Source organism: Aythya marila (genome assembly GCF_965140915.1).
Source record: "Aythya marila genome assembly, chromosome: 11".
Classification (NCBI taxonomy): domain Eukaryota; kingdom Metazoa; phylum Chordata; class Aves; order Anseriformes; family Anatidae; genus Aythya; species Aythya marila.
In genome coordinates, this window is record NC_139052.1 from 14980110 (window position 1) to 15002338 (window position 22229).

The window sequence follows — 22229 nt, forward strand, 5'->3', positions numbered from 1 at the left end:
CCCCTTCCCTCTCCTCTCTTTTCAAATTTAAGCTTCCAAATCCCTAATTTGTTCCAAGAGTTTTTTTCTGTGGTTATGTTCCTGACTCACAGCCAAGATCAGGAGGCCAGTGACGACTACAGACACCCGAAGTCCATCTCATCTTAATTTCCAGACTTACTGCTGGGGGAAAGAAAAGGAAAAAAAAAAAAAGAAAAAAAAAAGAAAAGAAAAAAACACCACCACCATAATATAAACAAATAGCAGATAATGTGCCAGACACACTCCCACTTGGGAGACCATCCCTCCCTTCCCACGTTAGGTGGGGCTTTTGCTGCATTGTTCCAGGCTAGAAACCCTGCCTTACATGCTGCTGTATGGACAGCCGGGAACGCAGAGGGGACGCAGAACACAGGCTGAGCCTGGACGAAGCAGAACAAAGGTTTCCAGTCCCTTTTGGCCAACTATTTAAGCTATCTCCTGAATGCCATATGCATGTTTACACACAATGTAGGCTCAGAAACACAATGCACCAGACAATCAGGAGATAAAGATTAAAAAAAAAAACAAAAAAAAAACCAAAAAAAAACCTCCAACAAGTAAATAATTCTTTCCGCTCCCTTTTTCTGCGAGTTACTCAAAATGGAGAGGAGGCGCGAGCAGCAGCCGGGCCATCGGCTGCTGATGCGACAGTTCTGGGCTCCTTATTGAAACCATCTGGAAGCGCTGAGCCGCTCTGTGCAGACAGGAGTTTGAAACTATCCAATCGTTTCATATCCAAACCAAAGTCCAGTGCTGCGGATTTCAAGGGAAGGAAAAGAAAAAGAAAAAAAAAAAAGGCACTCAATTGCACCATATGATCTGTAACTCGTCCAGATAAAACTCCTCCTCCTCTCCCCGCTAACAGACCTCTTAATGACAAGGAAATCATGGTTATTCTGAAACAGACAGCACTATTGTTATCTGTTTCGAATTACTTTTGCCATATAGTTATGAAACACTGAAAATGATGCAATCTGCAGAAATACTGAGGCATATTAACATTTTAAACTGCGGCCCTGATAGGAACTAATGGAGCAGCACATGAAAGGAAAAAATTCTCCCTCTCTTAAGCAAGTCAAAACCCACTTTTGGGCACTAAACGCAGGAGATAATAAATTTGTCAGACAGAAAAAGAGAATAATTACAATTTAAATTGCTCTTTTCTTAAAAGAAATCAGCTTTTTGGAAAGTGATTTAAAAATTCTGTTTCTGGCACTTGCACGGATAGACAAAACAAACCCCTTTTTTTCCAAAACTAAATAAGGCAAAGGAAATCTGCACTCTAATACTGCAAAGACTGTAAGAGGAGAGCATCCAGTCTGGATGGGAACGCACATCCATTGTGTCTGCCGGGCAGCGGGGCAGCACCCGCCCGAGCAGAAACCCAGGCGGATGCTCCAGCATGGGTTTTGAAGGTGAGCAGGCAGCTGCTGAGTGCCAGTGAGCACCCACGCCACAGACTTTGGTAAAGATTAAGTTAAATATTGCACTTCTCATTCTTGCAAAGGGATTGCAAGACACAGAGGAGGGTTGAAAAACCCGCTCCTGCCCAGCCTGCCCATTTGCATCGCTGCGGTGACATTTTGGTCCAGGGCTGTCTCCCCATCGGTGCAGCACGACCCACCTTTGCCACACCAAGCAGCATCTGCTTCATTGGGTAGACCCTAAAGGACAGCTGTGATTTTGGACTCGTCTATGAGGAAGAAGAGGCAGGGAGAGAGATGAGGATGGTCACCGGCAATCAGCCATCACACAGATCCTCTCCATGGCAAGTCCTGTGCTGCTACAGTAGCCCCCCCAAAAAAATGCTTGGGCAAATCTGTAGCACCAAAACAAGTCTGATTCTCCAAGGTAGGCAGTTCTGACTCTCCTACAGCTTTCTCCTCTTAAATCGTTCAGATCTTCACACTAAGGTCTGGAGAGGGACATCTCACCACACCATACGTTGGGAGAACACAACCGAGCTGAATTCTGTATCCAAACAAACCATCATACAGCTGCAGCCTGTGTTCAAGCTCAAAGACAGAGCTGTCTAATAAACAGTTTAAGAGCCACGAAGAAGGAATGAGGAGGACTTGGAAAGCTGTCAGACATATGGATACACGGAGCGCGTGGTTTGAGAAAATACAAAAACACCTTGAGAGACCTTCAGCCATTTCCTGACCTTCACTTTTCTAATATTTCTCAGAGACTTGGTGCACATTTCTCAGGAATTTCTATTGTGCAAACAACCTTCAGAAAAATGCCGAGGCTTTTGTCTGCCACGGAGCATGCCTGAACATCCTTTCAGAGGAAGTAAACTGCCCATCTTATTGCTCCCAAATGGTTACAGGAGAAACACATCCCACGCATGAGATTAGCAACCTCTCAGCTGATCTGACATCAGTTTCAAACATATAGTTCTGTCTTTACCAAAAATAACTGCAAATGGAGATGTCTGGCTGGCTGAAGTGCTGTGGGATCTTGGACAATGCAACAGATCTTTATACAGGTTGTTACAAGCGTTGAGAGAAATACTTCTCACTGTCAAACCCTGGACATTTTGTATTTCCCTGTGAATTTCAGAATCCTGAAAACAAGGAAGTGAAAACACGAGTGGACAAGCAGGGAACCCCAAAAGGTTGTCAGGAAGCACCTGAATTATGACCTGCAGCTGCAAACCAGCCTCCCAAAACGAAGCCGTGCCCCTGCAGCCCTGCAATGTCCCACCGGAGCATGAGCCCTAGTGGTTGTCAGCAGTAATGTCAATCTCCTCCGCTGCTTGCATTAGTTCAGCTTCAATTTTGCTGCATGTTTTTCAGTTCTGGGTAACTAACGTGCGAACTGTACACTCTCACAATGAGAAATTATCTTTGCTGCCACCCCAGCAGCCCAGTGCATGGCCCACTATCACCAAACCCACTCCAAAATGAGAATTTGTGGCTTAGGGGTTTAGTCCCTGGAAATACCTACAAAAAGTCAGCTAAAAGAAAACAAATAACAGAAAACAGAGTTATTACAGGATTTGGTTCCAATGGGGAACCCCCAGATACAAAGACCCCTGCAGCTCTCAGCAGTGCTGGTCGTGATGCAAGGTTCTGGGGATTCCAGCCTCTGAAGCTCTGAAGGCAGGACTATGATTTCTGGCATCTGTAAAGGTAATGGTGTAAACAAATGTGTTTAAAATAGTAAATTGTATACTTATAGGAGTTTTCAAGCCACTGTAAACATTATGCAAGTCACTTCAAATTGGTTTGAACAGGCCATCCACCAAATACTTGAAGGCCTGCTCAATCCTTGATACCCAAACAAGCAAAGTCTGGTAACTCACCCTACAGAGGAGTTAGAGTAAATTTGCCTCAAATGTGGGAAGAATGGGATGTTTCATTACCTATAAAGCTGACAAATTCAAAACTCAAAGGAATTTTTCATTTTCATAACCTGCATGATAAAAAAGTATATTCCAACATCCCTGGGATAAACCCATGGTACTTGAAAGGACTGACTCACACCAACAAAAACGTGCTCCTTTCTATCATAATAATAAATTCCAGAAAGAGCGAAGCCTTGCGGTTTAAGGTTAGGATGAGTTTTGCTCAGGAAAACAGACTGCCTGGTATTTGGCGAGTGCAGGAAACACCACATCAGCTTCCCAGAGAAGGGCTCGATGCCCGCTGCTGTAGGCATGGCACAGGGGCAGGCAGGCACTGCCCCAGCCTCGCCCTAACAAGGGATCGGGTCAAGGATACGCCTGCTGGGTGCTTCTATCTAAAGAGCTGTGCATTTAGAGCTAAAAACGGAGACAGGATAGCAGATTACACAGATGAATTGGCGGATAAAGCCCAACAAAAATGACGTACGGTATCGGTGAGTAAAATTAACAGACAATGTAAAAATGACACATCTTTAGCTGAGGAAATTATTCAACTTTTACCATTCTTTTATGGCTCCAGTTTAAGGCATGGTAATCTAATTGAAAAGCAACGAAGGGTCATTCAAATGAATAATCATGCCAGAAAATGATTCAGCTTCCCCCCCTTTTTTTTTTCCTTTCTTTCTGTTGTTTCTTTCCCTTTTAATTGAAGTCTCTCGGATTCAGCCCTGGGAAGCCCACACGATCCATGTATTGTCTGGGCTGGGTACTCCATGAAAAAGGAAAAGGTTATCTGTTCTTTCATCTTGTAACTAACAACCTGGTAGAGACAGCGGTGGGAAAGCAGAGCTCGGTATGAAGGTACCCACCATATTTCCAGGTCAGTTTTTCATTTGGCTGCTGCTGCAGGCAGGGGCTAGAAGACACTGTGGGATTTGTTTTGCCCTTCCAACTTTTCTGTTTGCTTTGTGGGAAGGAGGAGCTCAGACCTGACCGGTAACTGAGATGCTCTGGCTGCAGCCGGGACCCTCTCTCTCCCCAGCAATAACAGACACTGCAGCTCCCTCTCCTACCTACGCTTCCATCCAACCAATATTTTCATACCCTCTCCCCATGTGTTTGGAAACTTGAAATAAAATCCAACGCAAACGTTGAGAGGAGGCATTTGGGTTCCAACTCCTGCCTGGGAGGTCTGTTTTAGGACCACATGAGTATTAATTTGCTCACTGTTTTATCCGTTTCCCTGGTAGTCCTCTGTAAAGAATATTAAACAAACATGTCTTTACAGCACAAGCCCAGGAAAGAATGTTAACCCTGCGGAAGAAACCTGTTTTACAAATTTTTACCCCACTTTTATCTCTCTGGTCTGAAGATGGATATGCAGGGGTAAGGAGTCACCGGGTCCATGAAGAAAAGCCTGCTCTGTTCAGACACCATCAAAAGCACAGCTGCAGCAGCACATCCTAGGTATGTTCTCCCTTTTAACCCAACTTTAGAAAATGCTCCTAAAGGAATTTCAGGACTTAAAACACAGGTATAGTTAGCAGCCAAATATGTTGAAACATAGTCATTAGTGAGGAATTTTCTCAACTACTGACATCGTTCCAGAAAAATAATACAATATTTATTCGGTTATAAACTAACATCTGCTACATTTCTTCTACTGGCTTGTCAAAGACCCCTTTACAGCAACATTTGCTGTTGCAGGTATAATTCCTAAAGGGAATAATGTATCTGAACCCTGCTATTTCTCTCTTCTCAAATAAAGGTAGGGAGTGCCCAGCAAGCACTGGGAATGTCAGGTCAATACAGGTGGTACAGGAAAACTTTAGTTATTGGGGTTTTGTGCTCCCCTCTCTTATTCCCTGCCTGTCAGAAGATCTGTGCTTCCATACATTTAATAGCTTTCATCAACAGATAAATAAATAAACCTAATGCAATGGGCAATAACTAGGGACTAAAATGTCAAACAACAGCGTTCCTTATATTTGGGTGCCCTGTGTATCCTATAGACCGGGGTTGCCTCCAGAGATGCCAAGGTTGTGGTGCTGCAGATAACTGGGCAGCTTGCTCTGGAATAAAACAGATCACCTGAAATCCTCACCAGCAACAGCACAGAAAGGGTTGGGCCTGTTTTCCTGGGAAAAAAAAAAAGGGTGAAGTGTTCCGCAGCTCTCAGAAGGCCACAATCCAAAACATTTACAGACTTAGAAGCAAAAAGCTTGCAGATAACCAGCAGGGCTGATGCCCGCTCAATCGATGCAAACCAGTAACTGCAACTGGGAGGAGGCCAGATTATGCAGCATTGCTCTGCACAGAAAAAATGAACTCTCTAGTACGAAATGGTTAAAGAATTTTAACTAGAAACCCCTTCTATCCAAAGTTAGAACTGCTGACTGCTCAGCTAGTCATTTTGGCTATTATGTAGCATTAATCTCCGCTGTTTCTGAAGTTAGCCTTCAGGAGAAAAAAAGGCAACTTCAAAACATGCAAAAATTAATGAAAGCCATATGTGGGATACTGTCATTATTCCATGTTTATAAGAGGATCAGGTTTTGTTAAATGGGCTTATTTAATGCAGACGCATAAGAAAAAATACCCAGCAAAAGATCTGAAAGCTATTGAAAGAAAAATATTTTCTTTGTTAACCGAAGCAGCCAGTAACAAGCAAAAAAGACACAACTTAAACTAAAAGATATTATATATTTTAGTGTAACTTTGTTTACAGCTTCACTGACAGCTTATAAAGTTCTCATAAGTAGAGAAATCTCTCCTAGATGTATTTTACCCTTTTGACCCTTTTCATCCCGTACTGTATTTAAGCCAGGACAACCTAAAAATCAATGGCTTATAGAAACATCTGTTGGTACAGGCAAACGGTTTAGACTTTTTCAACAGCTGTTGTTATTTTATGCTTTTTTTGGCTAGGTCAGTCGGTAAGACTGGAAGAAAATATTAGCTGGGCTCCTTTCCTGACTTTTGTCTCTGTTTAGTGGCTGCAGTCAGTGCCCCGTTCTCTCCCCTCCCCTGGGAGTTTGGGGCAAGAAAAGTCAGAATGCGTCCAGAGTTAGAAAGATACACGGGTCTGTTCCTGGTCACCAGCCTCAAACATGAAATAAAGGAAATTTAACTCCCAAATGCAAATCTGCATGATTGCACTTATTTACCTAAATATTGGCCCCAAATCCCCTATCCTATAGCTGCTTTCTGCCCTGCACCAGGGAGCTAAACCCACACCTTCAGCATGCGCTGCTGCCCATCTCCTTGGCTCCCCTTCCACTTCCAGCAGTGCTCCGCAATAAAACCCAGATTTGTTCTGCCTCCCCTTCTGCTAAATCAGTATGGGATCCAGACATTTACCGGCATCCTCCGTAGAAGATAACACACAATATATTTTAAGAGCCAACCTGCCAAAAGGTATTCAGTGCGCCAGGCAGCACTGCGCACCAGTCAGGGAACACACATTGCTCATACGAAGACATGCATAAAAACAGAATGTACTTTCCTTGGGAGATGAATGCTTACCTAAAAAAAATCTAAAACAAACCGAAATATCCTATTTTTAAACATTTAATTCAACTGCTACTTTCGCAGTATGTTTCTATATAAAACGGTATGTTTCTATATAAAATTCTGTTTTCTGGAAAGAGAAGAAAACAGCTTAAGAAGCTTCTAAATCACTCTGAAAATCATTTCTCAGTGTAGATTCAAACGGCTGAGAGTCGACAAAGGCAATCCTGAGAGCACAGACTTTCCCCCCCTTGTTCGTTTAACAAAGAGAGTACTTGTTTAGCCTTACCTTCAAAACTTCGTATTTTGCTGCCACGCACTCCTAGCGTCCCGGTTGGTATAGGCTGAGTTATGCCAACCTCTGCCCAAAAGGACAGCCAGAAGCAAAGCCAGTTCAAACAGCCATCGCTTATCTACAGGAGGGAGAGCCCCAGGTTCTCAAGCAGAGGAGATATTTCAGCATTAAAGAATTCTAGGAGCTACTCCAAAACGCAAATTTTTGTTGTCTGGTGTACTGTAAGGATTTCGAGCCCAGAAAGAAGTTATTTATTTAGTCTATATACTCAGATTTATAACAAAGACAGAGGATTCATGTACACTGTTCTGGGTGCCTTTTGCATCATTTCTGACATAAGAAGTAAACCTCAGCTTCCCAAAGACAGAAAACAAGTAATAAACAAGCCTCGACAAGCAAATCTAACACTGTCCCCAGATATCTGGCTATTAACAAACAGCCTTTAAAGGCTTCTCTCCATGAATCCCCAAAATGCAGTTAAAACCATCATTTGCAAAACACCCTAAAGCCCCTTTCAGACTATGCAGAAAGGAAGAAAAGGACTGCAACCCAAAATGAAGGCACTGCTCCCACCATGCCAGCTACAGCCCTACTGCCAGCCCCACCGTGGGCAGGAACAAGCCAGGAGAGCCTGTCCAAAGCCACCATGAGTGAGGGCACCCAGGGCATTTTTGCAGACACCTTGGTCAACCATAGGCAAAAGCACCCCAATTTATCAAAACCAAGGACTGAATTGGTTGTTTGTTGTTTGTTTTTTGTTTTTTTTTTCAGCATCCTCTTTCCCCTTCCCTTTTTAATACCACAGAACCCCAGTCTTTATAGCATACAGCTCCCTTCTGGCATCTACAGGTGGGAATATTTGGAAATGGTGTAAACTCCTGCTCTCTTAAAAGGCTCAAGAAGATGCATTACTGCTCTTTGCTCACCCCTTACATACAGGCATTTGAAGTTAAGACACATCCACCTCCTCCTCCATGTTATAGCCAGAGAGTTAAATAACTATTGTATCTTAGACATACATGTATGTAAATACATGGTGAAACAGTATACCAAGAAGCACATCAGTTATTTCAGCAGACTTTATCACCCCACCCGTGTCCATGTCTTTGGTAAGAATCACTGCAATCTGCCAGGTAACAGTTTGGAGAGGCAGAAGAGATTTCTAAATTCCCAAGAACAAGACCTCGGATTGAAACCAACATGAGAACTGCACCTCCAGCCTTTGAAAATGTGTATTTTGGAAACAAAAGGCCTCCCAACCACTTTTGGGCATTCAGTGCGTCCAGCTGTGTTAAGAAACTAAGCAAAAGTTCAGTGTCAAGTAAGTTAGGATTATGATCTGCTTGTGATTTATGGAGGTAAGTACAGTCTCAGACAGAAGAAAAACAAGTCGCTTGATGCTAAGCAGACTCAGTACCAGGGCTCAGACTAATGAGTTAGCAAGGGCGAGGCTTCACGTTCCTGCCTCTTATCTCACCAGCTGGAAGGCGATGTTAAGGAAGGGGGAAGGCATTCAGCTGGTCAATGAGCTGGGCAGCCCTAGTGCCAAGGTACTTGCAGACGGGCGTTAGTGCTCCCATGGCAGCACAGACGGTGGAAATGCTTCAGGACAGGGAGGCACATGGTATTTGACAAAGGTGCTGTGCTTCCTGCATGGGGAATATGTCCCCACATAACTAAGTGCATAAATAAGGTGAAACTACCATTACTGTGGCTGTCAGAGTATCAGGGTATAAATCAAGGCAGAAGCATTATCTAACTAGGCTGACACAATCATAAGCCAAGCATCAGTCCTCTTCCAGATCTGAAACGAGAGCGGTGTTAACTCAGGTTAAGTACAAGCTAGCAACAATTACTCTGACTTTAGCAGCACAAACAGAAGAGAAAGCAAACAAGATAACCCAGAAATATTGGCTCTATCTGTTGGACTAGCTTCTTGGGCACATTACTGCCTTCATTTTCGCTGAGTACATTGCTGGCACTAAGACGATAAACGCAGTATGCGAGAAGGGAGGGGGTAGTTAAGTTCACTAGTGCTTAAGAGAAAATCAAAAGGATGGTGACATCAAATACATGCTTGTATAGGTATAAATTTAATCCATAAATGAAGCAGAACGAGAAGGTGGAAGGACAAGAACCTTGTTAGCTGCAAGAGAGCAAATGCAGAGGAAAGCCTGGTTTAGAATTTGTTCCTCTCTGCTAATTCCAATACAGCTGATAAAGTATATTTTATTAAACTATTGCAAAACCCTGTCACATTCTTGTTCCAGCCTCCACGTTGGGGTTATTCCAAAGCAGAAGTGCAAAATACAGCCCACAGTAGTAAAAACAACAAACTGGTGATGGAAGGAGGTGAACGGCAGCGAGGACCTCTCGTCTCATCCCCAACACCCACCTGCTCCGGGGTCTTGACAAAGAAGTTGCTACTGCAAATACTTTCTTTTCACAGCATCTGCACTTGAAGGCATCACCTCTTCTTCCGTGTGACTGATGACAACTACAAGTATTCTGCCAAAATTCAAGTTTCCTTTCCTTGAAAGCTTTGGTGAGTTTGCTGCCCTGACAGTAAGGCCAGCTGTGGCTGGCTATGGCCAGACATGACACAAACGCACCGCTCTGTCTTTGGGGTTTCACACTCTGACTCTGCTCAGCCAAGCCCAGTTCCTTCCATACCAGGGAAGTGCTTTCATTTTAGGTATCCTATGCTTGGATACCAGCACTTCTGTATAGACCCAAGATATTCTAATCATCCACTTGCCATCTATTCCTGTTTCACAGCCCCAAGCTTAAAGCCCTCTCCATCGCTGCTAAATCACTCTGCACCATGGAGCACACGTAGACCACGCCTGTAGACGAGGCAGAAAGCAGCAGGAAAGACGTCGCCGACAAAGCCAGAGAGCAGTGAATCTGCTTGACACAAGCAAGGACGCTGCATGGAAAGACAAACATTTGGTATCACTGGGGCTTGTATTTCATCTGGTGTTTGAACAGCAGCCTGCGACACAGCCGAGCCACTCAGGGCCTCACCAAGACGTACACATGATACAAAGCAGTAACAGCAGAGGTGCTGGAGGAAAAGAATCTGAGATTTCCACCTCTGCTTGAAAAGAATATGAGAGAAGATGACCCACCTACAAAGGGTGGGGGAAAAAAGACTGCAAACGATAACAGACAGGGGAATCTGTGCAACTACTGCAAAGCTAATTGTGTTTTGATTCCATGTTTCCATGGAAAGAGTTTTAACCGTGCTGGGTGAAAAGCCAAATACGTTTTCATAACGATTCACACTGCATGAATGGAAATACTTAACAGAAGGAGTATTCTTTCTAATCAGCACTCTAGCTTCGAATACAATTCTCTCTCCTTTGTCCTTTACCCTTTTCTTCTTCGCACCATTGTTTTCAACCTTTGCTGGAAGATTCAGTCAAAAATGCTGTGCCTGGGGAGTGCTGGGGACTGTAAACCTCCATCTGTGGCCAAGAGCCCTGCTCTTCTCTCAGACTGCTGTTCCTTTCGCTGCACTGCTAGGCTTCATCTTCTAAGAGGGATCCTAACGACAGCAGAAAGCACGTGAGCCCATACGAGCCTCCAGTTATAGCAGGCCAGCCAGCCTGGGTTGGCAGATCATTTAGAGCTTATCGCTCGGTAGGACATCCAGTTCTTGATGGAAAACTTCAAACAATGGAGCGCTCACTCTTTCCTACAGCATGTTACTCAAAAAATTAACTATCTTCAGCCCTCAAAGCCTGCACTGTCGTTCCTACAGCCTCAACTTGCTTAGCCGCATCTTCTAAGCCCACATTGCACATATGGCTCCTCCATCAGAGCAAAATGTTGGAAGGAATCCCTGTCCCATGCATGTGGTTAGTCCAAGGCCACCCAAACACTTGGGTTGAGGCAGTGGAAGAAGAACCACAGTGGCCTCCAGCAGCTCAGCCCCAGCGGTCCCCAGGGGCTTTCTCCCTCCACGTGTCACTTCTCGCTTCTTGCTGTCATTCATCTCACAGGGCACTTGCTGGATTTGGCACAAACTACCACAGAAAGCTTTCCCAAATCCCAAAGAGCTACACCTAGCAAACTTGCCACGAGGGACAGCTACTAGGAGAGGATGGCAAAAGAACTGAAGCACCAGACCTTAACTCCTTGCCAGACCCCAGAAGAAATGCACGATAATAGAATTAAAAACCTATTTCTTGTATTAACGATTCTTGGCAAGGAAGGTTTTCCTCTCAGGCACTGTAAGTACCAGTGAACTGCAAAAAGGTTAAGTCTACAGAAAAATGTACGTGCTGGCTTCTCTGCATTGTAGGATGCCAACTCCAACCTCCAAAATATCAGCACTGGAGCAGGGTAGGTTCGTTCAGAAGGGTAAAAACCCAGTGACGCCATACACCAAGGTACCCATTTGTCCTAAAAATGCAGTTTCCATTGAAAAGTCCACATTTGGTTCCCTATGTTATCTTCTTAATTCCCTCTATATTTAGACTAGGAATTTGGTGTGTGGTTGCCATGTCTACCATACAACAGTTACACCACAAAACTTTAAGAGATTTCAAACACAAATAAAAGAATCCATACGAATCAGGAGACTGAGCTGTTCAAAACCAGCACAGTATTTTCCTCCTCATGGCACAATATTCAGTGCCAGCGTTACTTTGCCATGGCAAGTGTCTTAGACATCCATTATTTTATGTATCCGTACCTTCATGACTGCATAAAAAATTCATACTCCAAAACCAGGATTTTCTGTGATAGGGATCTTTAGCTCTGTTTGTGGTTTTTTTTTTCACACTTGTGAAATAATGGAGACCCTGCAGTGACCGAAGGGCAAGGTGTCAGGGAAGAGAAGAACCTCACCATCTCCATATTGCTTCCATCCCCAGGAGCCCCACGGCCACAGCGCGTTCATCTACCCCGCTGCAAGCCAAAGCTGAGAGCTGCATCTCTGCACCGAGTCGGGGATTTGGCTCGTCGTCTGCCTCCCTGCTTTTCTCACTAACATCCGTGAATCCTGCGCCTGAACTCGGAAGCAACTGTCTCGAGCTGTGGATTAGCAGCATTCAGGAGAAAAAGGAGTCGCAGTTGCAGCTCCCAGAGAAACTCAGTGTAGGACAAAAAAGCTGCCACAATGGTTGTATAAATGCCTTCCTGCTGCAGATTTCAAAGCATGAGTAATAGCAAAAGGCCAACAATAATCCCAGGCTGGTTTGAATTGCTTTTTTTCCTCCCCCTGCTTTTTTTCTAGCTCTCCACAGCATGTGCCACGGACTCAACAGCTTACACAGCGACGCGCGGAGCAGACACCAGAAGCAGCCCGCAGCAACGGGCGAGCTCTTCTGCAGAGCCATGAATGCAGCAGGGGCCGAGCATCTGACACTATTTCCTCCCAGCCCTCTCCAGCCTCTGCTGGGAGCGCCCAGGGGCACGCACAGGATGCCAGTGGGTGTGAGAAAGGGCCCTACGGGTGGGCAGCCCAAAGCCCTGACCGGTGCAGTCGTGTGTCACCCTTCAGCACCGATGCCAGGCTTCGGGCAGGCTCCTTTTTGGCTGGGTTTTTCCATGTTTACTCTAGTTACAGTACAATATTTACAAAGAGAGAGTTACACAAGTGATTTTAAAGAGGCAGGGCTGGGACACAGCCTATTGTTAGGGCTGCACTTTCCACCACGGCACCCTGGTTTGATTTGTTTCTGACACTTCAGCCACTCGGTCTGAAATTCCCCATGCCGTTGGGAGGCTTCCCGAGCTTTTCTGCAGAGCCTTTGGAAAATGCGATCACGCGATCGTGGACAATCACACGGTATGGAGAGCTGTACGCACACACGTGGAGCAAGCTGGCTTCGGTGCACACCAACACCAAAATTTTGGTGTTTCCTCACTGTGAGCAGGTTGTTAAAGAAATTACTTCCTCAGAAAGTAAATCTAAATCTAAAGCAGAGCCTGCAGGACTCTGACCCTGGAAGGAAGCAGCGTTTCTGAGCCACGAAGCATCTCCTATCTTCTCTCCAGCACCAGGCTCTCCTCTCTGAGCAGCAGCCACTAGAGGGGGTGACACCGGACACCTTGTCTGCGACTGTCTCCACTTATCTGCTGACACCAGGGACAAGAGACAGAGCTGGGGGAGAGCCAGACCTTGGGATCCTTCACACTCACTGCCCATCCCGACACCTCCCTCCTGTGCGGGTCTCTGCCACCCGTAAGCCCTCTGCCACCCCAGTCCATCCCATTGCCTCTTTCTACCTCCACCAGGTAGGCACAGGGAAAACCTCGCTCAGCTCCTGAAACCCTGGGATGGAGCCTTTAGAGAAGGTCCTCAGACGTTTTAGCTGCACAACTGTAATCCATGGCACAGGAGCTCGGGAGGAGCATGTGGGGCTGGGCAGGAGCTGCTGCCCCCAGGTCTCCATCCCCCCCGCAGGTCCCTCTACAAGAGCCAGGGAAGGCAATGAAGCAGAGCAAGCTCACGCACATGCAATGCATGCACACGAAGCATACAGGAACCTTGCAGCGAAAAGAAAGGGGAAAAAAATATAAAACCACCCACAAAACCTAGGGACCTACAAATCAAAAGCAATGGCCAGCAACAGAACTAGGCTCTGCCCCAGCTGTCTTGTGGATAACCTCCCCTCCTCCAGGGAAGGAGGTTTCATACCCTCCCTAGGTGGTCTTGCAACAGTTTCATGATGATAACAGGAAGTTTTTTCAATATCCAGCCTCAATCATCCTGGCAAATTAGCAAATCAGTAAATTAAGCTGCCACGGGAATCTAGGACTTTAATAACCACTATTACATGCTGGAAGCCTGCTGGATTGCACAACAGTTTTCTTTTTGTTACACTGAACAAAATTAGTTGTTTCAACCTCTTCTCACGTTCCTTAATCTTTTCTTGTTGCTTCCTTCTGGACACCTTCCAGCACGCCTGCATCCGCCTCGGAGCAGGACACCCACAACTGGATTTGATGACACCGACAAGGTCTCCGCAGCACCACGCATGAGTAAGTCACCTCCCTGTCTTATGGATGACACTCCTTCAGAGTAACCCAAAACAAGATCCGACTCTTTTGCAATCACCTCTCACTGATGATTCATGCTTAATTTGTGGTCCGCTAAAAATCCTCGGTTGTTTTCTATGCATCACTCTCCGGCAATCCTGACTTGGTAAATGCGCATTTTGATTTCTTCTCTGCAAGCGAGACGGTTTGCATCCCCCTTCTTCTCTTATCTGGACGCACTCTCTGGTTTCTTAAGGTCACTTTGAACTCTAACCCTGCTCTCCCAAGTGCCTGCAACCCCTCCCATCCTGATGTCATCTGAAAGTCTTATAAACACACTTCCATCTTCCAAACCATTACTGAAAATACTGCAAGCCTTCCTCCAGAAACTGACCTCGCTGATATATTGCTGTAGTACTCAGATGAGTGGGGAGATGAAACTGCAAATTTTGTTCAAGCTTCGGTCTATGTGAAGCTATTTTGAAATGACATGTTTTTTTTTCTGGTAGGCTGCAACTTCTGGAAATACAGATGTTCATTTAAAAACTAATTCATGTGTCAGAGCTAGGAAACATTAAACTCAATAAGATCTAACTAAATGCAATTAATACAAAGAGAAGGCCATTTCCCAGTGAACTGTTTCTGTTTTCTTCCAGCCACAGGCTTAGACAACAGAAGCCATCAGATGAACCCAGAAGTGCAACTTTATCTAGTCTGCTACATGAAGTCAAAGATTTAGCAAGTAATGAATCATAACTGCTTTCTGCCATCAGCACAAGAAGAAAAGTGTATCAGGGTACAGCTCATTTCACGTTGCTGTTTAACTTCCATATTGTTGAAGCTACCCAGCTCCATTCCTGAATTACTTTGAATTATCACAGTATGTAAAAGTCAAAGCAGATTTCTCATTAACATCAAGGATCTTAAGTTATTCAATTTAAAAAATGCTAAAGTCTGATTTTCATAGATCACATCAAGTTGTCACCCCAGCTCTGCTCTAGATCCCTCCCCAAAAGAGCTCAATAAGAACTGGTGGAGTCTCCGGCAGGACAAGCACTCGCTCAGCACGAAAGGGACTGGGGGAACTGTTGGTACAGAATTTCTATAGCTGAATAAATCCAACCTCTGAGAAAGCATTCTGGTGATTTAACAAACAGACACTTTAAAAACCCATTTTAATTGGAAAAACCATTTTTCCATTATTTTCTTTTCAGTGTTTACAACCCTACAAACCATTATTTTCCTAAACACTTTTCAGCTGCAGCTTTTCCGTGACATGCACAAGAACCTCGCTCAGGCCCAGCATGTGTATCCTCTACGTGTAACACTGGGGCACGCTTTTGGCATCAAGGGTCCTGATAACCCCCAAGTCTTTGGAAACCAACTCACAAGAAGGATTTTTCCCCCTTCTCTTTCCAGTGTGTTTGATCTTCTTGTTATTTTGCCCGATTCCACTACACAAGCAGTACTGGAACTTGTTAGGTTCCAATTTTTTATTTTTATTTTTTAAATAGCCTGTGTGTACAAACAGCTTTCCACATTGCGTATTAATAAACAACGTTGTGCAAACCTCTCAGCCACAAACCAAGGGTTAATGCAGTTCCCAGGCAGCTTTTCCCCGGTTCCTGAGAGCAGAATACCTGCAGCTCCTGACCAGCTGCAAGTAACAACACTTCTATTTGCAACAAGTTCAGAAAACCGCTTTTACTAACCACAAAATGGCTCGGTAATGAGAAGGCAATGAGCACCTGAAAGACTTCTGGCTACAAAAAAGTCAGCACTAAATAAAGCAGAGACAGGACGGGGCAGGAGATGCACTTTTCATGATTGCTTTTTCACTGGCCAGCTCCCTACTCAACCTAGATGTGTGAATTAAGCTCTATTTATAAGCCTTGCACCATATTTTTTTTTTTAATGGCCTTAATATAGTGCAGTTGTTATTTTGTTTCTGTTGAACGTAGCAACAGGAAACCGTGTCAGTCCTGCAGCAAACTTTCCATTCCCCTGACACTCCCATTCCTGCAACAGAAAAGCCAGATTTCTAAAGAGGTGTTTGATGGGGTGGGGAGGTGGAGAGGAAGAAGAGAAGAAAGCACACACAAAGTCTCCAAATGCCTGTAAAACATGCAAAATGGAAGCCAAATTCAATGTTTCTTTACTTTTTTTCTTACTTTTTTTTTTCCTTGTTTGAGAGGCAAGCAGCTGAAAATAAACTGATATAATAAGAGGACAGGGAGTGTCCTAATTCGTACCTTCTAAATATATCTTACTGTACGGCACCTAAGCATTAGTTGTGAAAATGATCTCTAATAAAGGGTCAGTAAAGTAACATCAGCATCTTAATGCTCACGCATTCCAGTAACAAAAGACTTACTTATCAAACAGTACAGATTTTACCTTGAAAAGCTATTAGCTCCAGTCCCCGGGTAACTCATTGAGCAAACAGCTACAGAAATTAAGCCTTAACTTGTTAAAAACAAAATAAACCTGATTTTATTACAAGCTTTGGCAAGACTCTTCTTCTGCCTAAAGAGCTTTACTGTGGGATGAGCAAAGTTTTTGGTGCTCCACCCTGTAATGTTAACTCATCTCCCCAGTATTTTTTTTTTCTTTTAACAGCTTCATAATGGCAAGCTAACACACAAACACAGCTGCTCAGCAGCAACGTGCACGAACACAGGCTCCGAGCAAGCTAGCATTTACAAAACACTCTTTTTTCAGGAACAAGAAACTATATATAAAACCCAGGAGCAAAAGCAAATCTAGCTAAGAAAGGTGAGACCAAAAACCCCAGCTCCTGATAAAGCACAGAACACAGTAGGGGTGTTTTAAACCAAAAGTACATTCCTTTTGAGCTCAATATTTACATTTTTTATCGCAGACGGTGCTTAAAAATGGCAAAGCAGAGGGGTCGGGGGAATGGTAACACAACCAACACAACTCATTTCAGGTCTCTGGCTCAGCCCTTTCCTATGGCTTCCCCCCTGTGAGGAATTTGGGGTTTTCCCTCCTGTTTGATCCCTGTACGTCTCCTCACTGCTCACTTCGGTTCGGATAATGACCTTATTCATACACATCTTTGTACAACGCTGTCTCATGAGGAACCTTTTGGGCCAATCTGTATTTCACAACCCAAACGTGGCTTAATCCAGAGCGTTTTAGAAATGCAAGAACCAAAAAAGCCCACACTATTTTTAAAATGCTGAAACAAAGCGTCACAACGAGCGACAACTTTCATCCTTGCAAAGGCTGCAGAAGGAAACCAGCAGTTTAGGTGGCCGTCTCCTGCAGCGGTGGCTGTTCTTTAAAAAGCACATTAAAAATAGCAGGTAACAAAGCACAAACGACACTCACCGCTTCCTCGCAAGCTGCGCTGTCTCTGGGATCTTTCATAAAATCCACCTCATCTTCAGTTTTCATTTCCAACTTCCCTGTGAAAACAGAAGGTTTGCACAGGCAATTTAAAACAAACTTCGCTCAGTGCTGCTGAGATTTTTCTGTTTATTCAAACCAGTCTCAAAAAAAAAAAAAAAAAAAGAAAAAAAAAAGAAAAGAAAAAAGAAAAAAAAAGAAAACCAAACCCCTTCAACAAGTCCATTTTACTCCCGACATCTGGTTTCATTCCCGACTTTGCTGCTTGTTTGTTATTAGTTTTAACAACTATCGTGTCTGGGCTGAAGGAAACTATGAAACAGCAGCAAGCCCAGGGAGAAACGTGCGGCAGGGCTGCTCCTGGGAGGCTCTAGGTGAGGCTGAGCACATCTGCGTGTATTTGCCCATGTATTCATTTGGCTCCCATCCCTCCAGCTAAAGAATCAAAGTTTTTGCTCTTTTTCTTCTTACCATAACCCGAAGAGATAGCAGAATATGAGCCTTGCCTTCTCCATTGATATTTTCAGTGCTGACAAAATGATAAATTTCTAAAATTCAGCTCTGCCTTCGGGATGCTGGTTTGGTCCCAGGACTAGAAAGGCCAAGCATCGTCTGGTGGACTTCACAAAGCCCCAGCTGATTTCCCCCTCCTCACCACTGCTCTGGTACAAACGCTCTGTCCCTGCTGCTTTCTGTGCCCAGCAAAACCATGAAAACTTTCATCAGTCACCGCCCCCCAGGGGTTCCCTTCTGTGTACCTTTCCTTGGCATGAACATCAAAGCCGTAAAAATCTTTTTCCCCTAAGCCAACGGCTCTCACAACACCCATGAACACCAGGAATTAATGTAAAGAAAATGATGCTTCAATGACAGGATTACTGTCTGCAAAGCAGTTTGTTAGAGCAAACTCATTTATTTTTCCCCAGGGGCTTGTGGCAGTGCCATGCCCACGCCATGGCCACGCAGCCCAGCGTGGAGGAGCGCAGAGACTTGGTCAAAGCAGGCGAGTGTTAGGGCTGAAGCCCTGCTCTAATCCCGCTCACTCTCATTTCTCCTGAAACCCAACACCCCATGAATGTCATCGCCTTCTAAAGGGAGATGCATGTTTGCAGCGAATTTTCCCATTCAAGGAGGGGATTTTGCAAGAGGATGCCTCCATCTCAACTGGAAAACTGCTGCAGCGACTGCTGCCAATGGCCTTCCATTAGCATTAAATCTGTTGTTGACTTTGGGGCTTTAGGGATATCTGGTTCTGCAATGCACTATTGATAAAATAACCCCATGTTACTAACTCAAATCGGCATAATTTTGTCTCAGTTAGATGTGTTTGTGTGCGGCTAGTGGCAGACTCTCAGAAATCTGAGGTGACACTGTAAGTTTCTGAAAGTCCTATTTACTGGAAAAGCAGAAATCAGGATCACAAGGAGAACTGCTCAGGGTCACAGCAATGCCATGATGGGGAGAAATGTGCCCTGGCAGCTGACAGGTTGGTCCAAAGAAGGAAACTGCTGGAGCACTGGGACAGAAGCAAGCAGCACAGCGATACTCGGGGTGGTGTAAGACCTAGAGGAACAAGTAATGGGCCAAACGCTGCTGTAGGCATCAGAAGAATATCAGGAGATTCCCAGTTCTGCTTGAGATTTCCTCCATGCATCTGAACGAGTTACTAAGGCTGAGTCTCTGCTTCCCCATCTGAGAAGCAGAAACCCTAATGACAATCCCCTCCCTGATAATGGCCTTGAAAGCACAGCCCGGGTGGTGCTCGTGGCATTTTCATGTCCCGAACAGTGTGTCAAGAACACTGCTCCCTTTAAGGTCAGCAATTAGCATTTCAGCTCAATCCTAGCAGGATCAGACCTTCATTTTATGGTTGGGCTAGATAAAAATCAAGAGTTTTAAACAGCAGGAACATGTGGCTTGTGTGCTGAGGCTTGGGTGCTTCACTTCCACGTCGCCCTCGGGGTGAAACACAAGCGGATCATTTTTTGCACTCTGTCACTTCTTCGTAAACTGCTACTCAGAAGCACAACCCCAAACTAGAGACTGGTATTATAATATTACCGCAGGCCTTTAGGGCACAGAGCACCTTACCACAAGTGCAGCGTCATTAGCATCGTTCATTATCGATTCACCCTGCTCCTCCACGAGGGGAAGGAAACTGTAGGAAGCGCCTGTGCACGTCACCATGAGGTGAGTAGTAAAACTCAAATAGGGTGACGTGCTCCTACCTGGCAAGGGGTGTTTGTTTTAAAGGATGAGATCTATGAGAAGATACACCAGGGAAGTTTCTCTCAGAAAAAGCACTCAGGGGCATTGGTTATGGTATCTGTAAACGTGAGATGCCAGGCCCCAACCACACAGCCAGGGTCGCTTGCTGTTGAGAAGCTGCACCTACCTGGAGGTGTTTTGTCAGCACAGACGAATTACTGGGACACATTTTGTTACCTCTCCGTGCCCAGCCTAGCTGTCGTGGTGTGCTTTCAAACCCTAACTGCCCGCTGGTTAAAAGAAGAGCTTATCTCTGCCTGACTTGCAAATAACATCACCGAAGGACCCACTACTTGGTTGTAACACAGCCCTGAGTAGAAATCTAAGAGCATGGGGAGCTGCCTTAGGAAAGGAGGATCTCCTACATCCATTGCCTTCCTTCAATTTTGTGATCAGACGCGAGATGTTTATCTGGATCAGATGATTGTCCCTTTGAGGTCTCTGCTTTGGGGTGAGGTTGGAACTAACAAGATGCAATGAGAAAAAAAAAAAAAAAAAAGGTATATATTTGAGGACAATTTTACAATATAAAAATAAAAATTTAAAGAGTTCAACTTCTGATTTGGAGGAATGGCAGCAGCAGCACCAGCTGATTGCGTGTCTGATAAATTAGCATGACAATAAAAGCCTCTGACCACACGTGTTACTGAGAAACAGCCTCGTGACCTGCACTTCCTTTGAGAAGGCTTTATTGCCGGCTCTTGAAAAAAAGATTTGATTCATTCGGGGCACCGACTACTCACAAAATCCTCTGTACAACCCCAGACTGCAGGGAAAACTCCCCGACACTGACACAGCAACGAGGAATTCCCACAAAGCCTTGAAGGCTGCTGCAGGAGGAGCACACACAACGTGCCGCATGAAGCACAGCCATCAACGTGCAGAGATGTACACACTAACAGCAACAATCAACAAGTCCCATGGCCTGAATCGCTGCCATCTCACAGCTCTAGGTCCTACTTTACAGGACAATAAACCCTTGGATTCCCAGGTCTTTTAATCCTAAGTCCTTACACATTTTAAACCTGTATCAGGATCACCTCCTCTTTTTCCCTTTCCATGCCCTAACACACAATGATGCCTTACTGTTGTTATTTTTTCTAACTTCAGCTACCACCTTACTGAGCTGTTTCATTCCATTTCCTTTTAAAAACTCATCGTGCCTCCAGGAATCCAGCCAGAGATAAAGACCTGAGCTGTAATGAGGCAAAACCCAAGAAGCTCCCAGAGCTAACACTCCCAGGTATTGCCTTACAGCCACTCCCAACCCATTGAAATGTCAATCTGCCAGAGCACAAAAATAAATTTCTTTCTGAAAACAGCTTTCTAATCCACCTTTAAAGCATTCTACTTATTTACTAATGAACTAATGACTAACATTTACTGATTATCTCCTGACAAATAAACTTTCTGAAAACCAAAGAACTCAAAGAAAACTCAGAGAGATCAAAGAAAACAGTATTTGCCAGAGCCACCCACTAGTGACCCCTCCAAAAATCAAACCTTTCCCCTGCCCCCAGTTATTCTGCTATCACTTTTCAGTCCAAATCCTCTGCCATCACTCTATCCTGTATTTAGACCGAGGTAAAAGCTCCCTGCATTAAATCAGTGAAAAACCTTTAGAACTTCATGATTTATATCATGGCAGGGTTTTTTTTTTAAATTATTCCTATCTTTTTTTTTTTTTTTTTCCTTTTGATTGTTCAGTGCTGTGAAATAGGATGCACTGTGTAATTTTCTCATAGCAAAAAGAAAAAACTGGCAACTGAAAAAGTTCAGCTGCTGGCGCTGAACAGCTGCCGGAACAGGTGGAACAGAGAGATCAGATTAGCTCCACGCTTCAGGAGCGAATCCACCTCTGATTTAACTCCAGCGACCAACTCACTTCTCGCTTAGCCCATTTATCCAGGTCTATTTCCCCGTTCTCAGCGTTACCTGACGGCGTTTTCGGGTAGCTCGTGGTGCACGGGCACGGGGTCTAAGCCGTCCCCAGCGAGGTGCGGCTGTCCCGCAGCATCCCTGCTCCCAGGGGAGCGCTGCCTCTGCTTCCAGCTGGCCGCAGCGAGCAGGGAACCAGCTCCCGGCGAGCTCCGGCCCTGCCCAAGCGCACTGGAAAACACCCCGGCTGCTCTGCCCGACAAAAGCTTCTCAGACAGGAAAAGGCAGAGGGGGTAGGGCTGGCCCTCTCTTCTAAATGACCTAACCCCGCCAATTAGGACGTGGCTTTGCACAGTTCAGAAGGACACCGGCAGCTGTTCCAGCCGAGGAGGAAAGAAAACGTAAGGCAGCGCTGCCGTATCCTCTGACTGTACGCTAGTAAGAATATGGGGGGGAAAAGTGAAGGAATAGCTCAAATTAGCACTGAGCAAATAAACCCTGAGGCCCACAATGAAGTATGTAACTTGAAGATACGGCGGT

The 22229-nt window shown here is 44.9% G+C and overlaps 1 protein-coding gene across 10 annotated transcripts in view; it reads right to left on the minus strand.

The window, feature by feature from the left end:
• Positions 1-22229, minus strand: part of AKAP13 (A-kinase anchoring protein 13) — a 217491-nt gene that overhangs the window by 79797 nt on the left and 115465 nt on the right. For all 10 annotated transcript variants that reach the window (XM_082768863.1, XM_082768865.1, XM_082768870.1 and 7 more), the window contains one exon: positions 17526-17602. In XM_082768863.1, coding sequence (XP_082624989.1) covers positions 17526-17602 — 77 coding nt within the window. The remainder of the gene's footprint in view (positions 1-17525; positions 17603-22229) is intronic.